This window comes from Bubalus bubalis, chromosome 4, assembly GCF_019923935.1.
Source record: "Bubalus bubalis isolate 160015118507 breed Murrah chromosome 4, NDDB_SH_1, whole genome shotgun sequence".
NCBI lineage: Eukaryota > Metazoa > Chordata > Mammalia > Artiodactyla > Bovidae > Bubalus > Bubalus bubalis.
This window is the reverse complement of record NC_059160.1, coordinates 88,077,495-88,099,435: the sequence shown is the minus strand read 5'-3', so window position 1 is coordinate 88,099,435 and position 21,941 is coordinate 88,077,495. Positions and strand designations below refer to the sequence as shown.

At 35.9% G+C, this 21,941-nt stretch overlaps 1 protein-coding gene across 6 annotated transcripts in view; it reads left to right on the top strand.

The window, feature by feature from the left end:
• The window catches only part of SENP1 (SUMO specific peptidase 1), a 52,415-nt gene that overhangs the window by 3,504 nt on the left and 26,970 nt on the right, over positions 1-21,941 (top strand). For 5 of the 6 annotated variants that reach the window (XM_044941690.2, XM_006059436.4, XM_006059435.4 and 2 more), the window contains 6 exons: positions 862-909; positions 2,821-2,951; positions 4,324-4,408; positions 5,259-5,294; positions 9,493-9,652; positions 14,813-14,984. In XM_044941690.2, coding sequence (XP_044797625.1) covers positions 906-909; positions 2,821-2,951; positions 4,324-4,408; positions 5,259-5,294; positions 9,493-9,652; positions 14,813-14,984 — 588 coding nt within the window. In that variant the 5' untranslated portion in view covers positions 862-905. The remainder of the gene's footprint in view (positions 1-861; positions 910-2,820; positions 2,952-4,323; positions 4,409-5,258; positions 5,295-9,492; positions 9,653-14,812; positions 14,985-21,941) is intronic. The other variant, XM_044941691.2, reaches the window with a different exon arrangement.

Genomic DNA, 21,941 nt, shown 5'->3' with positions numbered 1-21,941 from the left:
ATGCCAAGAAAAGCTCAAGCAGCCTTCCTTAATGTGTGCACTTCAGTGTTGGGACCATAAAGGGTTCCTGTTATCGTCATTCAGTCTCCTTAGGTTGAAGCTCTGATAGTGCTGTGTGGCTGGTGAAGTGCTCAGTCTTTTAAAAAATATGTGATAAGATTATGAATAAATAAGTGTACCACCCCTAGTCATCTCCTTGTAAATCTTCCAAGAAGCCTTGGTCCAGGGATGTGCTAGTTCCACCAGCTAGGCTTTTAACTTCTTTTTCTGGGCAAATTAGACATATCGAGGAGAAAATTTCATATAGGCAAAAGGGCTTTGATTTGTAACCATTTGATTAATGATGGGGGTGGGGGGTGGGTATTTAGTACAACTGTGATGAGTTCTTTGACTGTCCTCAGAATGTCTTATTGCTTTTTGTTTGGCCTGTAAGACATGGGGAAGAGAAGTCTTAATAGGACTGCTATAAGATCTGTTACTTGTTGATAAAATGGTTTAGCATGAGGTGATAGAGCAATGGATTAGGAAGAGTGTTTAGGTTGTAATTTCAGTGCTGTCACTAACTTTATGATCCTATGCAAATTAACTTCCAGTGTTGGCTCTCCTGACCCACTTTGTGCTGTATGTAGTATTCTGTGGGTAGCCCATAATCGCTCTTTAGTATAGCACAGGTTGCAGAAATGCTTGGAACTACCTTAGGCTAGTTTTAGTTTCCATTCTCTTCCCATCAACTTGCCTTACCATCTTATTTTTTTCTTCACTAAGAATAAAAGCACCACTTCTGAGTGGCTTCATGTTCTATAATTATATGAAAGAGATGTTTCAGAATGTAATCTTTCTGTTTTCTGTCTTCTTTTATAGGACTTTGTATCTTTGCTGAAGTCAGTGATGTGAAAACACCTGACATGGGTAAGACTGATTATGAAGTAATGTTGAGTCCTTTTACTCTAATTAGTTAAGCTGGAATGAAAGAATATTTGCATCTATGCTTAATAATATTTTCAATATTGGGATTTTTGTGTTAATAATAATTTTAAAGGAGATCTCATCCTAATTATATAATACAGTATATCAAACAATTTTCTTTTGGTTGGGCTGTTCTTTATAGTAACATTTTAAAGCATTTTCTCATTCATTGTATTAAAAAGCCAAATATATATTACCAAGTATTACTATGTGCAAGGCCTTTTAAGTACTTAAAATACTTAATAGTATCTAGTAGGTGGGCTTCACTGGTGACTCAGTGGTAAAGAAATCCATCTGCCGGTGCAGGAGACAAGGGTTAGATCCCTGGATCAGGAAGATCCCCTGGAGAAGGAAATGGCAATCCACTCTAGTATTCTTGCCTGGGAAATCCCATGGATAGAGGAGCCTGGTGGGCTACAGTCCATGGGGTCGCAGAGTCAGAAACGACTTAGCCACTAAAGAGCAGTAGCATCTAGTAGCTGCTGTTATTATCTAAGACACAGAGATTTAAGAAACATGCCTAGGATCACACAACTATAATTAGCGAAGCCAGGATTTAAGCTCAGGCAGACTGGTTCTTTAATACTGTGTTATACTGTGTGTTACAGGCTTCCCTGATAACTCAGTTGGTAAAGAATCCGCCTGCAGTCCAAGAGGCCCTGGTTCTATTCCTGGGTTGGGAAGATCTGCTGGAGAAGGGATAGGCTACCCACTCCAGTATTCTTGGGCTTTTTTTGTGGCTCAACTGATAAAGAATCTGCCTGCATTGCAGGAGACCTGGGTTTGATCCTTGGGTTGGGAAGATCCCCTGGAAAAGGGAAAGGCTACCCACTCCAATATTCTGGCCTAGAGAATTCCATGGACTATATAGTCCATGGGGTCCCAAAGAGTTGGACACGACTAAGTGACTTTCACTTCACTTCATACTGCTTATTATATGATACATAATTTGATAAAGGTAAAATTTTAATTTCATTTAGCTAGTAGTATTAAGAATTAATTGTGATTGGAACATTTCCCTCTGTTCATAGTAATTTATGTCTGTAATGGGAGCAATATAAATAAGATCAAGACTAGTAGTCAGTTTAAGAATAGGGTGGAAAACCTGTACAGTTAGGTCTTATAACATTGCATGTGTTTCTTTGAAGTCCACATTAGTCTTCTCTCTACTGTTTTCTCCTTTTGCTCAGTCTCTCTTCTTTCTCCTGGTCATTTGTTTCCCTTTTCTCTCATTGCTGATAACAGTGTGAATCACTGAATTCCCTTCCTCTCATTTTTTTCTGTTCTAGCTCTTTTATAGTAATAAACCCCTCAATGGTTATAAAAGTAAGGTTCTGCCACAGTTTTACAGTAATTGAGCTGATGTCTATTAAGAGCTATATGAATAAATTATGCTTTTGGCAGAAAAAATATCACATGGATTAAATTTTACAGTACCTTTTTGAGTTGAAATAGGAAATAAACTGGGTTAAGAGTATTTGTTTTGAATGGTAAAATTTTTCCCTATTTTTTTTAATATTTAAAATTTTTTATACAGTTAAAAAAATCAAAATTTTCTTTTGGGAAGATTTCATTGTTTTTAAAACTTTGAATTAAGCTATTTTTATTCTTGTACAAGTCTTGAACTGTTTAGTAGATGATCTCAATTCCAAATTAACTAATTTCTGCACATGGGCCTCTTTTTTTTTTTTTGACAGGGACATTTTGAGATTGCCAATAGTTGTGAAGGAGAGAGGTTTTATTTGATTGTAGAGGTGTTTGGGAGAATTCATTTTTATTACGTGAAAAGATTGGTTCATGGAAAAATAAATATTGAAGCATTATGTGACTTGAACTAATCTGGACTCTCCCCAGATGATATTGCTGATAGGATGAGGATGGATGCTGGAGAAGTAACCTTAGTGAATCACAACTCCATATTCAAAACCCATCTCCTGTCACAAACAGGTTTTTCAGAGGACCAGCTTTCACTTTCTGACCATCAGGTTAGTAATAATTTTCTTTCCTTAATTAATTAATTATTTAGGCTTAAGTTTTCATCTGATAGAGTTTAAATGCCACACTTGAAAACACAGGCAAATATGTAAACTTTTTAGAATCGGTTATACTAGTGCTTCTCTGGTAGCTCAGCTGGTAAAAAATCTGCCTGCAATGCAGGAGACCCTGGTTTGATTCCTGGGTTGGGAAGATCTGCTGGAGAAGGGATAGGCTACCCACTCCAGTATTCATGGGCTTCCCTGGTGGCTCAGCTGGTAAAGAATCCACCTGCAATGCGGGAGACCTGGGTTTGATCCTTGGGTTGGGAAGATCCCCTGGAGAAGGGAAAGGCTACCAACTCCAGTATTCTGGTCTGGAGAATTCCATGGACTGTATGGTCCATGGGGTCACAAAAAGTTGGACACGACTGAGCAACTTTCGCATACTAGTATTTGGAATTTTGTTTGATATGTTAAAGTTAAGATAAGAACCAGGCTATGTATGAATTCTTGGAGAATGGTACTTTTTAGAAAACTCTTATTCCTCAGTATTTTATTTATCAACACACAGATCAGTGATCTTTTAAACTGATGTCTTAAAATCGCTGAGCGTTAAATGGGAGGAAATTGAAAATATACAACAGCTCTGAGATTTCTCTGTTCTATAATATTCTTAGTTTCTCAGGGATCAGGAGCATCAGCATCATCTGAGAGCTTATGAGAAATACAGAATCTCAAGCTTTATTCCATACCTACTGAATCACAATCTATAGTTTAAAAAGTCTCCAGCTGATCTATATACACATTAAGATTTGAGGATCACTGTTAATAAAGCAGTCTTTCTCAGTAGGAAGCCATTAGGAACACAGCTTTGCTGTGTTCAGAATGTTTAGCATCCCAAACCCCTGGGCACTTAATACCTGTAGCATCTGACCCCATTAATCATTTTGATAACTGAATATGTATCTCCACATTTACAGATTTGTGCTGGGGTACAGGAGCATCCCTGATTAAGAACTGTCCTGTTAAGTTATCAAAAGAATCAAAACCAGGTTGATTTTGTCAGCTGCTTTGTTGTGTGATATAGCTGGCTTTGAGAATAGGATATACTAGATACATATTACCTTGTAATGAGCATTCTATGAACTAAGTTGTTTAGCAAATATTTTCCCATTTTTCCCCTTGAAGCCTTAGTCGTTTCATCAGATTGTCTATGTGTCTTCCTTTCTTACTAGCATGCAGGTTATTATATATATACACGTATATTTAATTGTTCTGAAATGTGTCATAATCTTGTCTAATTGTGTATTTTTCCTAGTGGCAATCTTTATTGCATTTTATTGTTAAAAAATATGGCTTAAAAATCTTTTATTTTGTTTAGATTTTACCTTCCAGGCGAGGAAATTTGGACCGGTCTTACACTTGTTCTACAAGAAGTGCAGCTTATAGTCCAAACTATTATTCAGGTATGACACATTACTTGGAGTCAAGGCATTCCTACCTTTCAGTCTTCTTCTTAGCAAATCGTTTGTGTTTACTGTCTCTAAAAGTGAAAACATTGTCAAAAGCAAAATGGTATTTTTTCCACTAAAACATCATTTTAGTAAGCTATTTATGGTTGCTATAATACTTCACTAATCTAGTCTCAACCGAACATTTTTTAAAAAGAAAGTATTTTTTTTGGAATCAGTTCTCCTACTTGCTTATTATGCCATTGTAAAAAGCAGTACAACTCTGGTTTTGGATTTTTTTTTTTTTTAAGATACGTGTATGTAATGTGAAGGATACTTGTTTTGTACTGATTTAAAGCACAGAGCTAGCCTATTTGTATTTGGCTTAAAACCATAAATTCTGAAAACTTATTTCTACCCAAGCTTGTCCCTCCTTTAGGGCAGGAAATGTTCACTACGTGTTTCTGTCTAGCACCTGCCACAGCCATGCTTGCATATTCAAGGGCTTGCCTTTTCAACTTGTGATCCATAACAGAAATCAGCATTCTCTAGGCTACTCCTGGCCCCTGGCCTACCTTACTTTTCATCTGCCCCCTTCTTAAGGTTTGGATTTGCAATGATCTGGCTCTGTCTTGGGGAAACTTAAGAGTTTTTTTATTGGTTAGCCTCCTGGCAGCATGACCCAGGAAGATTGTAGTGGTCTTCCAAAGTTTTTCACTCCTCATGCTTTCATCTCCTCACCTGACCACAAGTATGGGAATATTAGCCATACCATTGAACTTGTTTCAGTGGGATTTTTATAAGGATAAATTGAGATAATAAATATGAAATGCAAATAATAATTATTGTTATTTGGCTTCCTCAGGATTCAGCAAGATGAGATCTCCTCCCCTAAAAAGACGTTAGTATGATGTTCTTTGAGATTTATATTATATTTAAATATCGTTTAGTGGGTGGTTCTTTACCTGGGGCACTGGATTTCCTCTCCCAGGGTGGGAAATGGTCTCCACATAGTATGTGCTTAATTGTATAGAAAAATCAGTTAATTTTTTCAGAAAGTAACTCTGCCATCGTTGTTGAAAAGTTCTTTCTGATAAGCAGAGAGCCTGAAATCTGGCTTCATAGGTCATTAGTATTAATACTACAGATAGGACAGTTGAGTGGATAATGAAATCAGATCATTAATATTTGCATTTGAACCCAAGCTATATATGCTTGTAATTTTGTTTGCTGGTTTACCATTGGACAGAATATTTGGTTTCAGTTTAAAGTAATTTCCTTTAATATTAATTACATTTAATAATAAACAATCATATATAGAAAATTATACTCAAATTATATTCACTATCTCCTGGCTAACTCAACTCTTACTTAATTCTGTGGTCATTTCTGTTTTTTTGTCAGTATATATCCATGTACACATTGTATGATTCAAAACATACCATCTTTTGTTAACCTAGTTCTTAAAAAAAAGTATTCTGCTTACCTATTACTCTTCATATTTACCTTTTTCTGTTGATTTCTAATAACCCATGGAATTTATATACACATTCACAGTCCTTTACGTCCAATCCCAAAATTCAAAAGCCTCTGAAAACCAAAAATTTTTATCGTAATTTGTTTGACATCAAGACTGAGCTGTATTCTTTTCTTGGCAAAAAACTACATGAATTGATATTTAACTATTTATGTTTTGCTTTTTAAAAAATCTCTGTAAATACGAATATTTATAAATTTCACTATAGATATATCAATATGTTTAATAACAAGGTGCTGCTTCAGGTTATACTTAGAAGCACTACATAATATATGCCAGATTATCTTTGTAAAATTTCAAAAAAATTTTTAAATGTAGAAATACAACTGAATCCAAGGGGCTGTGATTTAGGATAATGGGCGTGTATCTTCATTTCCTTCATTTTCTTTATGGTTTAGGTCCCCTTCACCTTCATTGTTGTTAGCTATTATAAATACATAACTTAAAAACATTTGTTTTTAGCTTTTTTCTTTTAAATTTCAGTAGACCCTTGATATTCACAAAGGATATTTCTGAGGTCATCTCAGGTCCCTATATTCTTGACTGTGGTGGTATTTAACAAATTGCTGGCTTTGTACATAGTTACATGATTCTTGAGGGTTATTTTTCTGTTTGTCCTCATACCACAAGTTGATCCCTGTATCAAACTCTTATGTCAGAGTTTTTGTCTCTCACTTGAAAGGCCGTTTTTTTTTTTCTTTTAGGATAAGAAAAAAATTTGTAACAGTTACTTTAAATGTGATGATGACTAGAGAATATCAACAATGAGTAATAAAACCATATTGAATGGAGATGCTGAGCCATTACATTCATTTTCTAAATTAAAACCTGAAGCAGAGGATTCAGATTTATGCCTCTGCCAAATATAATCTAGTCTGTGACCAAACAAATTTATGGCGTTTCACAGACCGCTAAGGTTGCTCTCTGACAATTAGAAATTTAAATCTGTGAATGCCAAAGATCTGTATACTTTTTTTTTATACTGAAAACTGTAATTCAAATCTTTTTACTGTGTACTTTTTTTTTTACTTTATTGCCTTGCTACATCCATTCTTGTTTATTGCAAGTCCTGTAGAATATTGTTTCTGCTATCTCCTTTTCTTTTCTGATAATTTTCACGTTAATTTCTGTGGTCATTCACCTTGATTTGATTGGGCTAGACATGGGTCCTCAGTTTACTTGCCTTAGTCTCCTCATCATGACCGTATTGGTTTTTGTCTCCTCTCTTATAATCTGCTCCTCCACTAAGGTGAAAACAAACACAGGAAAGCCTCAAACTAGAATCTAGAGTCTACAGCTTCCCATTTACACTTTACTGGATCTGCCTCTCTGTATCAAGCTTTTAAAATATTTCCAAGATCAGACCATGTAAAATGCTGATTTTTTTTTAAAAAGCTGATTTTAAAAGAAAAATTTAGAAAGCAGAAATGTATCATTTTCACTTTAATAACTTATTGTTGACCAGACTTCAAGACCTCTTGATTTTATTAAGAGCACAATTGGAAAAAAAATTAAAACATTCTAAACCTTAAATAAAAGTAGCTTAAGATGAAAAGAAATGATTTTGCTCATGCTTAGAATCATTATCAATGTCTTATCTTTGTAAAATATGTTAAATTAGGTTGCCAAACTGACATTTAGTAGGTAAGATGAATTGAAGCATCCTGTATTCATAAGAACTAAATAAACCTGAAACTTAACAGGAGCAACTGATGGTTACTTTCATAGTAAGTGATTGCCTGACACACTTTTTTTTAATATGAAGTTTCACTGTGTCCATAAAAATATTGCCTGTCTCTATAGAAAATGTGTATAGAAAAGTAGAAAAATACCTGTAATTCCATCACCAAATTAAAATTTTGGTGTATTCCCCTATAATGCTGTGTGTGTACACACACACATAGGTAATCTTATTTATGGCATTTGCAATCTGACTTCTTAATGATGACAGTACTAAAAGAGTGCAGCCTCCTGTTGGTGGTCCCTCTGTAGCTTTGCTTGATCATATCAGCAGTAGAGCATTGTTCAGTAATATCACTGAGTGATTTTGGTGAAATAGATCGCTTGATCCTGTGCTTTTTCCTTTAATTTTAAAGCCAAAAAAACCTGTGACATCTGTCAGATACCATCAAAGAGGCTACTCTGGTTTATCCTTAGTCTCAAATTTGCATTTTTTCGTAGACTTATTCCTCAAGTAGACAGCTCAAGTTAGATCATTCCCTGATCAAATTTTAGCAAAAAGTATGAGAAACAGATTTCTATCATTATTACTTTGCTTAAAGATAATGATTTTCTGGTCCTTTAATGAAACTCATTTTCATTAGCCTCATGTCTCTATTTTTACAGTAATAGTAATAGATGTCAAGGCAAGCATAGTTGTTGGCTGCAGAGGAAAAAAGTTGTAATTCATTATGAAAATAAATTTAATTATTACATTATGTCATACACTGGTACTGTAATGGTGGTACTTAATACCACCCTTGACTATTTCTTTTATTTCTCTTATTTACCCTAAATTCTGATAATCCTGATCAAAAAAATCCACAATACAAAACTAGTATTTTTGTCAGTTGCCTTACTTTTTAGATAAGAGTATCAAAAGCTACATTAAGTAATTTAAACAGCAAATACATAATATTGTGCAAAATTCTATAGTAATATGCTTTGAAAGAGGATCTTCAAAGTGATGTGGGCATTAGACAAAAATTCTGAAAGTAGAGAATTAACATTTTCATCTTGCCACTGGTGCTCCTCAGTCACATAGGCTAACATCTGAACTTATTTTGAAGGTGTTGTTTTAAATTGTCCCATCCTGCTGATGGACAGAGGAAAATATAAAAATTATCCTACTCCTAGCTGAAACTGAAAGATTTTTATCACCCCAGTTTGTAAGCCACAAGTCATAAAACTGAAATAATAAGTAATCCTCACTTAGTCTGACTGCAGTAACAAGTATCGGAGTATTGATATGTTTGATCATAACATTCAATGACTGAAGTTATCATACCAGAACCAAATGCACATGATGGGTCATTCCTGCCATAAGCCGGCCAGAATAAGCAGCAATTAGGTTATCTCTGCTCTTAGACAGAGCCCCTGAGTCGTGAGCACGGTAATTAAAAACAGAGTGACACCAGCTGCTTATTAAGCAATAACTGTTGTTCATTTGAATTACAATTCTCCTTGGCCCTCCACCTGCTTTCTTACTGGTCTGGCCTACCTTCTTTCAGGCCCAGGCCTGGGAGTGCTTGCAAGATATAGTTGGGGTAAAATGTTGACTTTTGGTGGACACCACGGAGTCACATTGATGCAGATAAGGCACATGGCTGTGGCAGGATTCAGCTCCTTCATCAATTTTCAGGTTAGTATGGCTGAATCACTTATAGTTTGTAGAAGTTCCCTTACTGCAGACTTTGCTGGCAGTTGAGACTGGTATCTTTCTTCCATGAGAGACATGGTGATATGCCACATTACTTTGGAATACAATATTGGACGTGGTTGCAGTCATATGGAGAACCACTGTAGGTATTTGTTTAATTTATTCAAACTTTTATTCTTCTAGACAACACTTCCTCAGACAGTTTTATTGGCTCAGGAGACCTAAGAACCTTTGGCCAGAGTGCAAATGGCCAGTGGAGAAATTCCACTCCGGTATCAGGTTCAACTTTACAAAAATCAAGAAACAGCCGAAGTCTTTACCTCGAAACCCGAAAGACCTCAAGGTAAGTATTCTGGCTGCTTAGTTCACAAGCCCTTTCTCCATTATAAGGGAAAATGGCCATAGGACAGTAGTTACTTTGGCACTTTAAAGAAGTAACACCATTTTTGAACTTGAAACCATAGTGCATACGTGTGCATGCTAAATCACTTCAATCATGTCTGACTCTTTGCGACCCTATGAACTATAGCCCGCCAGGCTTCTCTGTCTATGGGATTCTCCAGGCAAGAATTCTGGACTGGGTTGCCATGCCATCCTTCAGAGGATCTTTCCAACCCAGGGATTGAACCTGAATCTCCTACATCTTCTGCATTGGCAAGCGGGTTCTTGACTACTCATACAAAGATGTGGACAAATTCATTTTGTACTTTCAACTTTTAATTTATTTGGTGCTGAATTTTGATGACAGCCAAAGTGAAAATGGATCAATTTCTGCAACTTTAATAGCAAAGAAACCACATTTTGCAGACTTTTGACATGAGCAGAGACCTGACTTCATCCAAAGCAGCCTTTTACTTGGGTCCACTATTTCTATTAGATAATAGATGCATAAAGAACTTCATCGTAGTTAGCCTAACTTAGAAGCCCTGCTTATTCCCTCACCAAATTTATTCTGATTATTAAAGGCAGATGAAGTTTGGCTTAGAAACTTTCCCCTCAAATACTTTATGTTAGTAAATTTTTTATATGGTATTTATGATTTCTTAAATATTACTCTGGTGATAGATTTTAGACATGTAGGGTCATTTAGTTTTTTGCTTAGTCAAAGCTAAGCTTTCTGGTGTTGGTTGAAACCAACAGATAGTTTTTATTTTATGATTATTAGCACATGACCTCTGGAAACATGTACCCCTAGGAATTGTCTTCCCTACTTCTTAATATTTAAAAAAATTATAAAAGAATTCATTAATATAAAAAAGAATTCATTAATACAGTTGCATTGTAAAAATTAAAACGTTGCCAATAAAGCCAAAATCCCTTAACCCCTACTCACAGTCTTACTCCCTTCCTCTTCTTGTGTTTGCTTCCAAATCCTTTCCTGTGTTCATTTCTCTTTCACTCTCTCTTACTTATATATAGAATGATATGTATGCTATGTAATACTATAGAATGTATAATATGTTGACTTCATTAAAGATATTCTGTATGCATCATTTGGTAAGTTGCTTCTTTTTACCCAATAATGCCATACTGCTATTTTTTTAAATAATGTTATTATAGAAACAGGGCACATGCTTTGTACAAAGTTAGAAAATACAGATAAGCACAAAATAAGCAATAAAAACATCATATTCCCACCAATCAGAGATAACCTTTGTAATGTCTTACATTAATATATATATCCTTCCAGATATTTTCCTGTTTACACTCATTTTTTTCCAAAAATCAGTTCATGGTGCACATACTCCTCTGTAATCTTTTTCAGTCAATCATCTTCTCTTTTTTCATTCAGTACATCTTATCTTGTACACTGAATAAGTTATATTTAAATTTTCCTAGTTGACCCAAAAGTATCCTTTACAGCTAGTTTGTCCAAACCTTATCCTTTTACAGCTAGTTTGTACAATCTAGAATTATATCGGTAGTTATCCCCCTTCAGTTTCTTACAGTCTTGAATAGCACTTGCTTTTCTGTATAGTTCCATCATGTGTTATAATTATTTTTTAAGTAGATAAATTAAGATTTTTGTTGGAGTTTCAGTATCAAACTCTCAAAAATTAATAGAATGAATATACTGAAAAGTAGAAGGATATAGCAGACCTGAAAAGCACCATGAACCAGTTCAACATGATTAAGATTTATACAGTTTTCACGTGGTGGTAGGATACAAACTCTACTCGAGCCCTATGGACTGTGAACCAGGAGGCTCTGTGTGTGCATCCAGGGACATGAGGCTAGGAGCAAAAGTCTCATGGTCTAAAAGTACTGAAATCATAGAGTCTGCTCTCTTATCACTGTGGAATTATGTTAGAAGTCAATATCAAAAGATATTTGAAAATAACCCACATATTCTCAGGTGCAATGTGACATTTACCAAGAGAGTTCTTCAACTTAGCCATTGAAAGCCTCAATAAAGTTAAAGGGTGATTGCAGAGAAGAAAGCATTTAAATGAGAAATTAGTATCAAAATGAGGGATTAATATTAAAGATACTTTAAACAAAATCCCATGTATTTGGACATTAAATGTCCACTTATAAATGATGAGTGTATCTAAGAAGCCATAACAAGGAAAATTGGAAAATATTTGTAATAGTGTAAAAATGAAAAGAGAATTTATTAGAAATTGTTGCATGCAGCTGAAGCTGCTCGATGCAGTTGAATACAACGTGGAGTCTTGAATAAGATAGTGAAAAATAGCATAACATTTTGTGAAATTTGAACAAAATCTGCAGTTAATACTCTATCACTTATTAATTTGTTTTTTTTTTTTTTACAACATAGTATTTCTTTATATTATCAGAATTGGATTAGAAGTTTCAAGCCTCATTCAAATTTTTTTAATATAATTTTTTTTTTAATCACTAAGATAATAAATTTTCTAGACTTTCAGCAGTAATATCAGATCCTAAAATACATGGAACTATATCAAAGTTTTCAGTGACTGTAAGTTAGAAATCTAGCATTCTGTTCATTCTAAGTCAAACAATTATGGAATCAAAATGTCATAAATTCTTTTGGCTAGCCAAAAACTCATAAATTTTCTAAAATATACATATATACACATACTGTGTGTATGTGTATATATGTATATATATATATGTATACAAAAGCTTTTTTACAGAATAGCACCCCCTTTTTTATGACATGATGTTTTTTTCTACATAATTTTTACCTTTTGGATTTGGCACCTTGCTTCCTCATAGTATCATTATTTTGTCCTCTCTCCTGCATGTATTTTATAAACTAGATTTTTTGCTTGAATAAAAGCTGATACTGTGTTACATCACATTAGAAAACCTACAACCATATTGTTAGTGATGCTGGGTTGACCTCTGGATTAGAGTGATAACACTCTAGTCCTGAGTTGTTAGGTTTTCTTCCCCCTTTCGACTAAAATGTCACCTAAATGATGTTACTTTGGCATTATATGAATGACCAGTTTCAAATCAACCTAAGTTATTAATATTAAATGATAATCCTTATCTGATTATTTTTTAATTGAGGTGTAATTGATATATAACATTGTATTAGTGTCAGTTGTGCAGCATAATGATGTAGTATTTGTATATATTAAAAATAATCACCACAATAAGTTAACACCCATCATCATACAGAAAGATCTACTCTCTTAGTAGCTTTCAAATACAGTATTACTAACTGTAGCCATGCTGTATATTACATCCCCATGACTTATTTTGTCACTGAAAGCTTGTACCTTTTGGCCCCCTTTGACCTGATAATAATTTTATTAGAGTTAATGAAATAGTATTTTTCTGAGTTTATCATTTCTTTTGTACTAATTAATTGGCACTCTGCTATAAGGGAGAGCTTTTTTTGTCATTAGTTAGAGCTGTTTGGTCGGAGAAGGCAATGGCACCCCACTCCAGTACTCTTGCCTGGAAAATCCCATGGACGGAGGAGCCTGGTAGGCTGCAGTCCATGGGGTTGCGAAGAGTCGGACACGACTAAGCGACTTCACTTTCACTTTTCACTTTGCTGCATTGGAGGAGGAAATGGCAACCCACTCCAGTGTTCTTGCCTGGAGAATCCCAGGGACAGGGGAGCCTGATGGGCTGCCGTCTATGGGGTCGCACAGAGTCGGACGCGACTGAAGCGACTTAGCAGCAGCAGCAGCAGCAGAGCTGTTTGGTTACCCTCTGGGAAGGCAGGTTGTGTGATAATAAATCTTTCTTTTTCATTACCAATTTTCAAAGTAAGTTTTAGCCACTTCATGTGGTTCAGATCAATTCAGATGAATTCAATCGATGACAATCGTTACTCTTCTAATGCTTCCATTCTCACAGCGTTGGCCAGTGGGAGTTCCTTCAGTCTTCCATCAGTGTCTGATTCAACCTCGTTGGCTGTTGGTAGCTCCCTTGCTTTCTGGCATTGCAGGATGCCCTCATGCTGTTTCTTTAGGTAAAAGAATCTGCGTTAAAACACACACACACTCTCTAGGAAGAATAAATACAAAAGACACTGTGGGGAATCCATTATATCCTTACCAAGCAAATTGTTTTGGCCTTCCCATCTTTTTCTGGCTGCATCTATGCATCTAAGAAAAGAAGCCTGTTTCTGAGATTCTAAGTTCTCGCTCCTTTCCCCACTCCATCAGGCATAAAAATCATCAGAGTTTGAAAGAGTTAGAGTATATGCACATTTTTATTTTCTTTAGATCTAATCTGATTTCATTTGGATTCAGACCACATGTATTGATTTAAAAAGTTCATTTCAATAAATTCAGCTTAGTTAGCTATGTACATTATTCTTCATCCTCAGCAGAAAGAAAATTATATGAGTGTAAGTAGCTGAGTGATAATAAAGAAGAACATGTAGGAAATAACTATGAATTATTAACCTAACCTTAGAGATAAAACTGGGTTTTGAGTCCACAAAAATATTTTTATGTCAGTTTTCTGCATTATTTGAAGCAGATATGGTATAAAGAAACAATTCTTCAAAAGAGGTAAGCAGAGAGGCCAGAAGAAGTCACAGTGATGGAGCCTCATAATAAGCCTTCTAGTTGTTTTTAGTGATAGATGGGAGCCCTCTGTTGGCCTTTTAGGAAACTTTAAAATTCAATTGAAAGACTCATTTGAGCTTCAGCTTTATTCATCTTTGCATATTTAATCTTAAAATATTTTCCTCCAAAAGGCTGGAAGAGGGCCTGCAGGAAATAAATAGAAAATGTGTGCCTATTAATGTACCTTGAACCCAGATTTTCTGAAGAAACTTAATCCAATGTGCTTTCTGTCATAGATAGTGAAACTAAGAAATAAAATTTTAGGTGTTTGATAATTATATAGTTTGGCAGTGTAAGACTTCATAAATGGCAGAACTTGAAACAGCAACTTATGTATCATTTCCTGTGTATTTCCCTCACAAGGTACATCTGTCATTCTACCTGTTAATTTTTTGTTTCTATTATTTCTTGAAAGTGGAAATAATCACTTGCTTAGATTTTCATGTCTTTTCTTACAAACTCTTTTTTTTTTTTTTTAGTGGATTATCAAACAATTTTACAGGAAAGTCAAACCATCACTGCCACATGTCTGCATATGAAAAATCTTTTCCTATTAAGCCTGTTTCAAGTCCATCTTGGAGTGGTTCATGTCGTCGAAATCTTTTGAGCCCCAAGAAAACTCAAAGACGACATATTAGCACAGCAGAAGAGGTAAGGAAAAGCTGCTAAAAGTTAAACTTGCCCTACATTCAGCTATTTGTTCCCTCTGACTTAGATGTTTATTAACCATTGCATTTACTTAACCCTTTATGTGTTTTTTTTTTCCTTGATTACTCTTTGAGTGCTGTCATCTGTTCTAAAAAAATTAAGGAGATAATTTAGCAGTATTTTTCTTACCATCTTGTATTCCTGTTGGATAGCAGACTTAATCTTCAGTATTGTCTGAGTGGCTTCTCATACATCAAACTATCTCTTTTCTCTTTTGGACCCTTTCTAAAACTCTAGCTTCATGTGGCAAAACTGTTAACCTTGCTGGATTTGATAACATACCTGCCCGCCCTTCTTACCAGGATAATTTTTCCTCAATATAAAAGAAAAATCAAGAAGGCACTTAAACAATTTACATCTTTTCATTATGAGTAAAATCTTTGAGATCATAAACTTTCTCCACAAGAAAGATGTGTTGACACTGTGTTGTAATATTCATTCAGTAAACCTAAAGGAAGAAAATCATTTCTGTAAATATAATGTATAATTTATACAGTAAGGAAATGTACTTAAACCTGTTCAATTTAATATTTATTATCCATCTAGTCAGCTTTGGACTGGTTGCTGTGGAGATACAAATGAATAATGACCTCACACTTAGATAGCATTAGGTTTTTCAGTGTGCTTTCCACATATATTACTGTTTTGAATTCTTTTAATCTATGAAATAGAGATGAGGTAATAACCACATTTACAAGGTTGGAAAGTAAAGGTCAGAAGTCACACAACTATAAACGGTCAGCCTGCAACCCAGTTCTTCTGCATGAGTCCAGTATGGTATGATTTCTGCTATACAACATGGTGATGTGGTTCCTGCCCATTAAGAGCTTCCAGAGCCTGAAGTCAAAAATATAGTGTTACGTACTAAACAGTTATGTAATTTGGTGGTGAAGATCTCTTAGGTGGCAAAACTTGATTATTTGTGACATGGTTAGTTAAAAATGCTGTATGTTTTTTGGTTTTAAATTTGTATTGAATCTACAGTATTCACAGAGGGTGACAGAACTAGTGAATCATCAGGGAGAAGGATAGACAAAACTGGCAACAGTTGCCTTTAGTGATAGCTGAGCAACAGCTATTTCTTTTTCACTGTACCATTTGTAACACTGAATTTAGTACCATCAGTTACTGCATATATAATTTTTTTTTAATTACTGGAGTTCTGGAGTTGTGCTTCTGCTAGAGCCTAGGAAGTCTGCAGATTACAGAGAGACTTGTGGGGAAAGAGTGACGGCATGGCAGCAGGACGCAGGCCTCCCAGACCCCTCCTTGCCTCATGTGGCGGTTGCTGGGATCACGAGTATCCTTCAAACCATGTACATTGTAAGCCCACACCATTCACTCACTAGCCAACCAGTATTTGGGACAACTCAGCCCCCTCCTCCTTCTTTCACCTTCACTTCCAACCTGAGGACTTGGGCTGACCAAATACTTTCATCCTTCCAGTCTACCCTCCAGGCCACAGGCTGGGTCAGTGGAGAATGGGAGGCTGGTTTCTTTTTCCTTCTGCAGTGTCAAGAAGATGCCAAGGATTGAACCTGTCCTATGGAATAAAAGTTGCAGAAAATTTTACCTCAGTTGTTTTTAGGCTTTTAATCTGCTGTGAAAAGCAGGGTACTTGTAGTATAGAAATATGAAGTAGTCTGTAAAAATATTGGACCAAACTTTATTAAATGAAACTCTCAACAGATTATTTAGATGTTTAGTCTTAGGTGTTACAGATAATACATATTAAAATATTACTTTTTTCCCACTGAAGTAAGATTATTGATGGAAGCTTATCAGTTCAGTTCAGTCACTCAGTCATGTCCAACTCTCTGACCCCATGAACCGCAGCACGCCAGGCTTCCCTGTCCATCACCAACTCCCAGAACCTACTCAAACTCATGTCCATTGAGTCAGTGATGCCATCCAACCATCTCATCCTCTGTCATCCCTTTTTCCTCCTGCCTTCAATCTTTCCCAGACCAGAGTCTTTTCAGATGAGTCAATTCTTCACATCAGGTGGCCAAAGTATTGGAGTTTCAGCTTCAGCATCAGTCCTACCAGTGAATATTCAGGACTGATTTCCTTTAGGATGGACTGGTTGGATCTCCTTGCTGAAAACTTATAAACTGGAGGAAAAGTTATATTCCATGGAAATATTGGGATCTCCAAGGGAGGTGCTGTTCCTTATGTTTAAAGAAGGAGAAGTGTATAATCTTAGGCCTGGAGCTGTCTAACATCTTCAGGAATATGAAGCCATCTATAGAATTAACGTGTCACCACTGAACTGTTCAGTTTTACAACAGAGATTTGAAGATATATATGAGGAAGAGGAATTTGGAAATATGCATGTGGTGGCTGTACTACCACTTGGCTGATGGCTGATTCAAGGGCCACATTAAAGCACAGTAGTATCTAATTAATATTAACCTCTAGCCACATGCGCTGTTTAAGTTAATTTAAATAAAATAAAAATGTAGTTTCTCAGTCACATTAGCCACATTTCAGGCACTCATTAGCCATACATGGCTAGTGGCTACAATATTGGATAGTGCAGATTAGGAACATTTCCATGATCACAGAATGTTCTCTTAGTACTGTTACAGAGGATGTGAGTTTCTTTTTGGGAAAGAAAAAATACTAAGAAAAAAATAGAAATGTTAAATGGCAATAACACAGGTAGTTTCTTTTCAGTTATATATTGCTTCCAGACATGCTTCTGTGCTGCATATTAAGCAGCATTTTAAGATGGTGGGCTGCCTTACAGATGACACTGGTGGGTTTATTCTTTTTTTTTTTTTTTAAGAAAAACATACTTTACTAATTATCCTTAAACTTATTAAACTTTCTATGGTCATTTATTAGATTTATAACATAATATTAGCAAACTTCCTTTGCTCTAATATTTTACCCAATTATAGCTTCCTTTCCTCTTAATTTCTTAATTTGCTCACTCAATAGAAAATGGTTTAACAAGTAATATTGTTGTTCAGTCGCTAAGTTGTGTCCAACTCTTTGCAACCCTGTGAACTGCAGCACACCAGGCTTCTCTGTCCATCACTACCTCCTTGAGTTTGCTCAGACTCATGTCCATTGAGTCAGTGATGCCATCCAACCATCTCATCCTTTATTGCCTCCTTCTCCTCTTGCCCTCAGTTTTTCCCAGCATCAGGGTCTTTTCTAATGAGTCAGCTCCTCGCATCAGGTGGCCAAAGTATTGGTGCTTCAGCATTAGGCATTCCAGTGAATATTCAGGCTTGATTTCCTGTAGGATTGACTGGTTTGCTCTCCTTGCTGTCCAAGGGACTCTCAAGAGTCTTCTCCAGCACCACCATTCCAAAGCTTCAGTTCTTTGACATTCAGCCTTCTTTATGGTCCAGCTCTCACACCCGGACATGAATACTGGAAAAAATATAGTTTTGACTGTATGAACCATTGTTGGCAAAGTGATGTCTCTACTTTTTAATGCACTATTTAGGTTTGTCATAGCTTTTCTTCCAAGGAGCAAGCATCTGTTAAATCATAAATAAGTTTAAACTGAAAGTATGGGGCTTGAAGAGATCTCAGATAATTGTTTGAAGTAGAGGACTTTTTTTTAATATGTTGTTTAGGTTTGTCATAGCTTTTCTTCTAAGGGGCAAGTGTCTGTTAAACCATAATCAGTTTAAACTGAAAGTATGGGGCTTGAAAGTGAAAGTGAAGTCGCTCAGTCGTGTCCGACTATGACCCCATGGACTGTAGCTTACCAGGCTCCTCCACCCATGGGATTTGCCAGGCAAGAGTACTGGAGTGGGGTGCCATTGCCTTCTCCAATGGGGCTTGAAGAGACCTCAAATAATTTGGAGTATTGGACATTTTTTTCTGTTCATTTTTTGTTGTTTAATGACTGTGAGGTTGTTCAGGCTCAGACAGAAGCTTTTCTTTGAAGATATATTTATTGAAGAAAATGATTTGTTGGGGACTTGTGTGTGTGTTAAATTATTTTTAAAAGTTAACTTTGTGTTGAATTAATCTAGATTTATTGTAATTTGCATTAGATGAGTCACTTAATGGCATGTTGGTTCTTCATGTTTTATTTATAAGTATAAAAATTTATTCCAAGAAAACATTTTTTATGTGATAGGAGGGAGGAGGGAAATGTTTCTAACTTTTTATGGTTTAATTCTTTTTAAAAAAATTGTATTGAATTGTGATTTATAATATTGTGTTAGTTTCAGGTGTACAGCAAAATGATTCAGTTATACATATATTTATTCTTTTTTCAGATTTTTTTCTCATATAGGTTATCACAGAATATTGAGTAGCGTTCCCTGTGCTATACAGTAGGTCCTTGCTTGTTGTGTGTCTTGTAATCGTAGTGCGTATGTGTTAATCTCAAGCTGATTTATCCCTCCCCTACTTTTCCTCTTTTGTTTGTAGTATTTAGGGTACCACAAAGATCCTTTCTATCTCATCTACTCTTGGTGTTCTCTTGAGGTCTTTAAGTGATGGGGGTATTTCTTCGCCTTCCCTTCATATGCAGAGTAGCCTCTTACACCAATATATCTGCTGTACTTTTCTTCCTGTGATAAGATAATACAGTCAAAGCTTTTTTAAGATGTAATTTGTTGAGATAGTGGAAGTGAACTACAATTTAGAGTTAATATCTATGACCCAGGTGTAGTACTTCCCTCCCTCCATTTTACCACCCTTGAAAACAACATACTGTTAACCCCACAGTATTGTGGATTAGGTTATTTGGTATAGTGGGAAAGTGGAATCAAGATTTATATTGAGGTATTCAGAATTTCAGTCATTAAAGTGCCAGATAGTACAGCTTTCCAGTATATAGATCACAGTGGAGTTAGTTGGCAAAGATCTCTCTTACACCCTAATAATCTGTAATGATGCTGCTTTCTTTCGATTATGTACTTGAAGAATTTTCATAATAGCAAATTTGTGTTTTAATAAGGGCTTCCCTGGTGGCTCAGATGGTAAAGAATCCTGCAATGCCGCAGACCTGGGTTTGATCCCTGGGTTGGGAAGATCCTGGAGAAGGGAACAGCTACCCACTCCAGTATTCTGGCTTGGAGAATTCCATGGACGGAGGAGCCTGGCAGGCTACAGTCCATGGGGTTGCAAGGAGTTGGATAAAGAGACATTTATTTTAATTATGATTTTTAATTATAAAAATATATAGACAGTCTCTTCACAAACACTAAAAAAAGAGGACCACCATTGTCTTGAATATATTAAGGTCTAAGGGGTAAGATAATGGTATTTATTTTCTTCATAGAGAACATTGCAAATTTGTTTCTTCTCTTGGTTCTATTTTGCCACCAAATAAATGCTCAACTACTTCTTTCTTTTGTGATCACTCAACTATTCAGATTTAAGGATAGCTCTTTCTCATAAGGGGTTGTCAAGTTGCCCAGTGCAAGGTGTATCTTGTTAGATTGGTAACATTATTCTGACAATGTAACTGAAATTTACTGTGTACCCCTTGAACTGCAAGGAGATCCAACCAGTCTATCCTAAAGGAGCTCAGTCCTGGTGTTCATTGGAAGGACTGATGCTGAAACTGAAACTCCAGTACTTTGGCCACCTGATGCGAAGAGCTGACTCATTGGGAAAGACCCTGATGCTGGAAAACATTGAGGGCAGGAGGAGAAGGGGACAACAGAAGATGAGATGGTTGGATGGCATCACCGACTCGATGGACATGGGTTTGGGTGGACTCTGGGAGTTGGTGATGGACAGGGAGGCCTGGTGTGCTGTGGTTCATGGGGTCACAAAGAATCGGACGTGACTGAACTAAACTGAAAAAAAAGATTGAAGAAGAAAAAATTTAGTGTCTCTTTACCTTTGCCTCTCTCATTGCTTTATTCATTGTGGTTTAACAAACTTTTGTAATCGAATGAAATGCTTATGTGCGTACTGAAATGTTGCAGTGTAGGATGTTGCTAGCACTGGCACGAAGTGTGATTATTTTGTAAAAATTGATGTTTGTATTAAACTGTATATAAGATTTTTTTTAATCCTGGGGCATGTTGTTTAATGAATGCAGCCCATTACTTCAGGGGATCTATGCAGGGTAGGTACATGATTACAGTTACAAGTTCTCACGTAAACTAGTTCTCTGCTAAATGGCCTCATTTCTCACTGTTGTTCTCCTGATTCACACTGACCTTACTATTCCTTGAACACATCAAGCATATTCCTGTCTGAGGCCCTTTGCATTTGTTCTGCCAATACCTGGAATACTCTATAAATTTCTATGACTGATTTATTCCTTTGATTTAGGTTTCTGTAGAAATACCACCTTTTTAGAGAAGTCTTATCTGTTTTTGCTGTTCTTCCTCCATCACTTTGTCTTCTCGTCAGTTTTCTTCATGCTACTTGACTAATCTTTTCTTTGTCAGTCATTCAGCTTTAATGTAAGCTCCCCAAGGCACAGACTATTTTATTCAGCACAGCATCTCTAGTGCCTGGAGCATAGTAGGTGTTTAGGTCAGTAAGTGAACTATGCTGTGGAATATATGCTTTTCCCTAAATTCAGTATTGGAACTTCATGGAAAAAAAAAAAAAAAGCGTAAATAAAAGTTGACAATGAAAACCATCTCTGGAAAATACTTAAACTCTTAAAAATTGGGTAGAATAGGAAACAGCTCTGATCTTGACTGTTCCAGTTACTTCCTTGTGATTTTTCTAACAGGTATCGGGAGTCAGGGACTTTGTTGGAGTCCTGTTTAGAGTCCTCTTTTTTTTTAATGTTTTATTTCTGGGACAATCAGTGATGCAAAAATGGCCTTCTAGTTTCATATCCTATAGTTTCTGTGTGCTGCTGTAATTTTCCAAAATATACTGTTGAGTATTAGCTTCACTTAATTCTCTTATGTGTGCTTTATAATTTTGTAGAATATTATTAATGAACCA